At 43.5% G+C, this 8,016-nt stretch overlaps 1 protein-coding gene across 1 annotated transcript; it reads left to right on the top strand.

Annotated features, from left to right (window-relative positions):
* Positions 1-3,179: 3,179 nt before the first annotated feature.
* Positions 3,180-4,109, top strand: LOC146041589 (olfactory receptor 5V1-like). The gene has a single exon (XM_083161536.1). The coding sequence runs from the start codon at positions 3,180-3,182 to the stop codon at positions 4,107-4,109; it is 930 nt and encodes a 309-aa protein (XP_083017662.1).
* Positions 4,110-8,016: the final 3,907 nt, after the last annotated feature.

An 8,016-nucleotide genomic window follows, 5' to 3' on the forward strand; every position in this document is an offset into this window, starting at 1 on the left:
TACTTTCTAACACACATTGTTGCCCAAAAGTATGTAATGACTGTAAGTAGTGTTCAAAAATAAAACAAACAAACATTCACCAGGCTGTGATGTATGTATGGAAAAGAGGGGAGTTTTGCGGTAAGATGCAAGAGAAGACTGATTAAGTCTGACCTGGGGCACACTTTGATTTGATGTATTTTGTAATAATGTGTTATTTTAAAACATAGCTTTTATTGCTTAAACTCTTAAAAGGAGGGGTGACACTTGTCACTTTTTTGGGATATTCTTAAAGTGGTATTGATGTCCCAAATATCTGTCTGCACCTATTACTTAGGATGCAGATACACTGCTAAATTATGAATCAATCACAAATATTAGGATGCATCCTAAGTGATAGTTGCAGACAAATATTTGGCGGCGATTTAGCATAGTCACTGCTGGGGGAGCATCACATGGTTTCCCAGCTCCACCAGCGGCACTACGCGGGATGCAGTTTAAATCCCGGCGGTCGGGATCCCGGCGTTCAAAATCCCGACGCCGGAATCTCGAACGCCGAAATCCCGACACTTTCTCCCTCCGTGGGTGTCCACGACACCCTTGGAGGGAGAATAAATTAGTGTGCCGAGCGTAGCGAGGCACCGGGCCCGCTGCGTGGCGAGCGCAGCGAGCCCGCAAGGGGGGGCGATCCACGTCCCCCCCTTGTCGGGATTTCGGCGTTCGGGATTCCGGTGTCGGGATTTTCAATGCCGGGATCCCGACTGCCGGCTTTTCATGCCGAATCCCACTACGCTAATAGCGTACATGCCTGACTGTCATGGCGGACGGGACTGTTGGTGCTAAAGCCACCGGGGACATCGTGGATGGTAAGTATCATGCACACTACACACACATTACACACACACAACAAACACTTACACCAGGGGTTCCCAAACTGTGTGCCGTGGCACCCTGGGGTGCCTTGGAGGACTTGTAGGGGTGCCCTGGGTTGGTGGTCCAGGATCAATTCAAGTTATTTATGTCTAACATTATAGTCAAATTGTGCACAAGAAGAAGTGAATACTGTCTATTACCACATTACTGATCCTAAGGATGAGATATAAACACAATATATTTAACTTAATATTTGTTTTTAACTTTCTCAATGAGAAACCTGTAGCCTAGGGGTGCCGCAAAATAATTCTGATGCTTCGGGGTTCCATGATTCCAAAAAGTTTGGGAACCCCTGACTTACACAATGATATGCCCACTATCCACGTCATAACCCCAGTGTCCACATGGGCGTGGAGTTAATTTTAGAAAGTGTGGCGAGCACAGTGATCCACCGAGCCCGAAGTGTGGCGGGCACACCGATCCCCGCGAGGGGACTCGTATCTGCGTCCGCTCGCCATGCTTCGGGCTCGGTGGCTCGCTACGCTTGCCACACTTTCTAAAATTAACTCCACGCCCACGTGGACACTGGGGTTATGACATGGATAGTGGGCATATGATCCTTTATGTGTTAGCAGGGCTCCAGTTACGCAATTTGCGTAATTTACGTAGTTTACGTAGCCAGCATAGTGGTGTATTAGTATTCTCAATACACCACTATGCAAACTTCGTAACGGGCGCCCAACTAACCTTAACAAAATCACAACACTCAAATAATCACAGACAAGAACATAAAACAAATATCAGAAGATAAAGAATAAAACAAACTTCTCCAAAAACATCCTACAATATTCTACATCTACAATATTATGTGCATGGTTTGGGGTGTTTTAGAATATGTTTGTAATGTCAAAACGGCATGTTACAGTATATTTTCTAACCAATAGAAAAGTACAATGAAGTTTTTGTCGGTTTTGGTAGTTTTTGGGGATAATTTATCTCAAATACAATCAGATTTAAATATGGATTTGAGAGAGTGCCCAATAGTTAAACTGATGGACTCTTTAGACATCAAACTATTCAATGGACATTGACCTCAGATTTCAATTGATGCCTTGAATCAGGCGTGGCCAGACTTTTGTAACCCGGGATCTACTTTTTGTACATTAACTTACCGGTGATCTACCGGCGCTCCCCCTGTGCAAAATATTCCCCTTCCAGTGCAATTATCCCCCCCATGCAATTCAACCATGTACAGAATACCCCCCTTTCAGAGCATAATAGCCCCCCATGTGAATAACCCCCATCTGTGCAAAATTTCTCCTGCGCAGAAAACCCCCCTATGCAGAAACCCCCTCTCAGTGCAAAACAACCTGCCTAATTGTAAATCTCACATGTGCCAGTGCCCATACACACGCAGGCACAGGGTGTATATATATACACACAAACATACATAGGCAGGACTCATATGTAAACAGGCTAGGCACATAAACTCCCAGGCTTAGTTATCACATATAAACCCAGACAGGGCAGCAAAGTACAACCATCCCCCCATTGTCAGCTGACATATGTTGAATAAAGACAGGTCTCTTACCTGAGGGGTTCTCACAGGGTTAATGCTCCTCAGCAAAATCATTCATGTGCAGTGCCTGGGGATGTGGCTGCCCTGTGGGAGAGAGGTCCATGGTCCTATATAGCAGCCAACACCGCTCCTCAGGGCACAGCACAGCCGTGGAGTGACAGCTGTAAGCCCCCTTATGGCGGCTACCGGTAATCGCAGGGTGCCGAAAGTTGCTGGAGAGGGCGGTAATTGATGGGTTTCAGTACACATCGGGGGGGGGGGGGGTGGGTGGGGGGTGGTTGCCCTTTGATCGCTGAGGTACAGGGGCTTGTGATGCTGAAGTGGTGGTTGCAGGTAGAGGGGTGCTGCTGGCAGATCCAGCAAGCTCCTCGCTCACATGCAGAACGCTAGCGCGTGGATGCGCGGATGACGTCATTACGTCAGCCGCGCATTGCATTACTGGGAACCCTTAGCCTCTCTTTGCTTGAGAGGCTCAGGCTTCAGAAGCTGCTTTACTTCAAGAGAAGATCGCGATCTACCTGCAGGAGCTCTGCAAGCTACCGGTAGATCGCAATCAACGTTTTGGCCACGCCTGCCTTAAATCAATGCTTAGTAAATACAGATTTTGTTTAGACTTTGATCAGTCATCGTTACTGATTGGATTGCCATTGACTACAAAACCAACACTTACTAAATTCAACCCTAATTGTGCGAAATTAACTACACTTCTCAATAATTTTCTATCATCAGATATTGAGTAATTGAAAAAATGAAATCAAACAACAAGACCTATTTGGAAGATTTTATCCTATTAGGATTTTCTGAAGGACAGATAACATCTTCAATTTTAATTGCATTGATATACACAATGATAATTACTGGAAATATTATTGTTTTTAGCATTATTCGGGTTGACCGCCATCTACAGACACCAATGTACTTTTTCCTAAGTTGCTTATCCCTACTAGATGTGTGCTACGCTACAGTCACTCTCCCGGCTATGCTGGTCAATGCTATAACGGGCAACCGGAAAATTTCCTTCAAAAGATGTTTTACACAGCTCTATTTCTTTGTGTTGTTTGGAGGAGCGGAATGTCTTCTCCTAGCTGCCATGGCCTATGACAGATACGTGGCGATATGTATCCCGCTGCACTATCTGCTCATTATGAATAAGATGTTCTGCTCATATTTTGTGGCAGCTTGCTGGGTCTGTGGATTTTTTAACTCCACCTTTCACACATTGATGACTTTGGAACTGACCTTTTGTGAAGATCGACAGATTCACCATTACTTTTGTGATGTTCTTCCCATGCTAGAAGCAGCTTGTAGCAAAATAGAGAGCAGCCAGGTGGTGCTACATATTGTCACTGTTTTTCTAGGGATGTTTCCATTTCTACTTGTGCTTTACTCATACATACATATCATCTCCGCAATCGTGAGGATCCGCTCTTCTTCAAGAAGACAAAAAGTCTTTTCTACATGTTCCTCACACCTCATTGTTGTTGCCATCTTTTACATAACAGGAATTTTCAACTACAATGGTCCCATTTCTGGAGATACCTTTGTTATTGTCCGAGTGTCGTCTGTTCTATATAGTGTTCTACCTCCATTGTTGAATCCTTTTATTTACTGTTTGAGAAACAAGGAGGTGAGGAACGCTTTAAGAAGAGCAAATATTGGGATAACCATTCTGATTTAAGACAATTTAACTTACTGTATGTATTATTATTACGGGTCGTGTATCTAGACTATATAAAATCATTAATAACACACAGTACCAACCCTCACTGGAAAGACTGAAACTAAAGTGGGAGGCAGATGTGGGTCCATTGACAGTAGAGGAGTGGGAAGATATACTGGGAATTATTAGATATGCGACGGCTTCTGTTAGATATCAGCAAATCCACTTCTATATAATGCACAGGATATATCGTACTCCAGTGGGAATGCATAGGGCTGGATTGAGAGCAGATGATAGATGCCCAAGATGTGCTACACCAGAAGCAGGGTTCCAACATATGGTGTGGGACTGCCCAAAGGTGTACCATTTCTGGGAGCAGGTATGGGAAGACCTTAGACTGACAATCCCTGCAATTACCCAATTGAACCCTAGAGCCTGCCTACTGGGGCTGGAAATAGGGGGAGATAATTCACCAATGCTCTATCCATACGTTATTAGCTTAATTACACTGGCGAAATTAATAATAGCCAGGGTGTGGTTTTCGACTAAACACCCAGTGCTTGCAAAATGGAGAGCACTGGTCAATGAGGTGATGAAACATGAAAAATATATGTAATACTCTAGAAATTCACGCAAGAAATTTCATGATAAGTGGGACAGGTGGGGGAAATCGCAATTAACAACTATGGGAGATGAATTATTAGTAGCCTAAAATAGATTATAAGTAGTGAGCGACATCAATGTGACAAGATTAAGTGAAACAGGAGAGCAAGAAATTAGAGCACGGCAACAAAAAAAATAAAAAAATATATATAATGGCACAATAAAGTGACTTGGTAATGTCTACATGTTAAATCTTTGTATGTTATTTATGTATGTATGTATGTACGTATTGTATGTTAATGTGAATGTAATGTTGTGGGATATTTGTAAATTTTATATGAAAAAAGATGAAATAAAGATTATTGAATTTAAAAAATTATTGTGTTGTGGTGGCTTTGCTTCTTTGCCAATAACAGCCATCTTGTACATATTAAACTGTAAAGGAAAAGCAAAATGAAAATATTGTGTAATTTAATTATTTTAATTATTGTAAGATAGCTTAATATGTCTCTTCCTATTGATGGAAATTTGGAGTTCCAGCACGGCAAAGCTATGTCTCCTTTTACAACATGGTGCTTTTCTGGGATTTTATGTTTGCAACACTTACTAAATACATCTAATATCCCACTTACTTTTGATGAGACTGTACAACACTTACACCTCCTCCCCCGCCATAAATTTGCTTATTTTCAAGCCACACCCTATTTAAAATCTGTTCTATCTAAACTTCAGTCCCGAGATATCACAAATCCCTTAGACTCTGTCATCCGCACTAAAACACACTCCGGGGGACGTTTAATAGGATGAGAGTTTTAGCAACTTTTCAAAATTGTCCATTATAGCATTTTTAAAATCGCATATTTAATAAGCTCCATATTCCGGAAATAAATGTGCGATTAAGTGCGATAATGGGCGATTTTTAGTCATGAAAATGTGAGCTTTTTAGTCATGAAAATTAGAGAATTTGTGTTAAAAAAAAAAATGGTGTGAGGTCCCCCCTCCTGAGTATACTGTAACCAGCCCCAGGCTCATTGAGCTGGACCTGGTTCCAAAAATGAGGGACAAAAAGAGTAGGGGTCCCCCGTATTTCTGAAACCAGCCCCGGACTCTTGGACCGGTCCTGGTTCCAAAAATCTGGGGGCCCCCCATATTTTGAAACCAGCACTGGGCTCCAACAGCCCGTGGTGTCATGCCACAGCCGGAGGACACTTTTTACATAAGGTCCCCCGGCCGAACCATGAGCACTGTGGCTGGTCAGCCTTGGACGGGGTACCTGGGGGAGTGGGGACCCCCTCAATAAAGGGGTCCCCCTCAGGCTTCACCTGTCCAGGGCTGAAGCCCGGGGCTTTCACTGGCATCCCAGGGCTTTGGACGCTGACCTGATAGGGTTAAAACACTCATTCATAACATTGCTTTATACAGGTGAACTACAAGTGCCAGCAGGCCTCCCCCGCATGATGGGACTTGGCGATCCACAAGTCCACCTGTAAAAATAATGTTAAAATAAAACACACACACACAGAAAAGTAGAACTTCAGACACACACACCTCACTTTTACACCAATCTATTTACCGACCCAGGATCCAGCGCTGTCCTCCCTTCTCCAGAGCCATCACCCCCCTTTCTTCGGTGCTGCTAACAGCTTTCATAGCGCTGTCCCAGCGCTACAGAGGCTGCTAGCATCTTTGGCTCGATGCGTCTCCATGGAGGCGCATAGCTCAGCCAATCACGGATGAGCTATGCATCTCCATGGAGATGCATTGACCAACCACACTAGCAGCCTCTGTAGCACTGGGACCCTGGATGGGTGAAGCCAGGGGGGACCCCTTTATTGGGGGGTCCCCACTCCCCAAGGGACCCCGTCCAAGGCTGACCAGCCACGGTGCTCATGGTTCGGCTGGGGGACCTTATGTAAAAAGTGTCCCCCGGCTGTGGCATGACACCGTGGGCTGTTGGAGCCCGGTGCTGGTTTCAAAATATGGGGGACCCCCAGATTTTAATGATCTGTGCAGGGTTCTGGCCAATTCGCCTGTCAGAACCTGGTCTGCATGTGTGGCGATTTTTAGACACATTTTCCCGAATACAATACAACTCGCATCTCATTAAATATGTGATTAGTATACTTTTCAATGGGAAAACATCTGGATGCGAGTTCCGGCGTTACTAAAAATCGCACCTTTAGAATGTGAGATTTCGCGGCAAAAAAATTGTTTTTCGCATCTCATTAAATATGCGAATTTGTAAAAACGTGCGATTTCGGCCGTTTTTTTTTTACTAAAAATCGCACAAATCACATTTTCGCATCTCATTAAATGTCACCCTCCATATCTACTATATATGCCTGTATTAATACAGAATTAGTTCCAACAGAGCTCTCGGTGCTTACTAAATGGGCCTTACAATCCTCTACCCTTGACCCTGATGCCATCTTACGTACATTTTTATTGAACCTTAAACTTATCCCGTCTAGTTCCTTTTGTAGAGCATCAGGAGATGCTCTACAAAAAAATTTCTCCACCAAGAGATGTTACCTAATGGTCACCGTAGAGAGATCCGGTTGCCCAAATGCTACACACTTGAAGCTGACCTTTTTCACTGTCTCTGGAATTGTTCTCACATAAAAACCTTTTGGCAAGCCAAGGTCTATTTAAAGTTATTGTTTCAATGAACTGAGTCTTGGGCATTATTTGGCCATGTGGCTGATCAACCATCTATCCCAAAACATGATAAAAAACGTATCATGAAAGGGAAAAATAGAGCGCTTGATTATGTATTTAACAATGAAAAATAATTAAAAATCATAATAATAATAATAGTAATTGTGCATGCCGTTCTTTATAAAAACATACAAACATGTGGATTATGTTTAAAAGACTTTTGCGGTTTTGTAAAAATGTTTACAGCCCTTTTTACGGGGTTTTGGAGTGGATGCTGTGGTGCCGTGGCTTTAGTTGGAATGAGTCTGCGGGTGGTCCGTTACAGTGCGCTAGGAGGTATTGGCTGTTGTCTTTCCCTAACTTTACCTTCCTTCAGCATCTGAAGTTGTTGGCGGTCCTCTCTGGCAGAACGCTGTGTACCGGAAGTTCAGGGTTCTTGCTTCCGGTCAGCATGTACAGCGTCTTCGGCTCATCTCAGCAGTGGGCAAGAAAGTAATCCTTCAACAATGTATTCATGACTTTCCATCTTCACTGGATATAGCAACTTCACGACTGCTTTTCCTATTTACCATGGATTGATTGGAAGCTTCACTACACAAAGAATCTTTGAGTCCGACATTGTTTAAATGCTGGGACAAATATATTCAGGCCTTGCCAGTTCATA

Source organism: Crinia signifera, chromosome 19 (genome assembly GCF_055691185.1).
Source record: "Crinia signifera chromosome 19, ASM5569118v1, whole genome shotgun sequence".
NCBI lineage: Eukaryota > Metazoa > Chordata > Amphibia > Anura > Myobatrachidae > Crinia > Crinia signifera.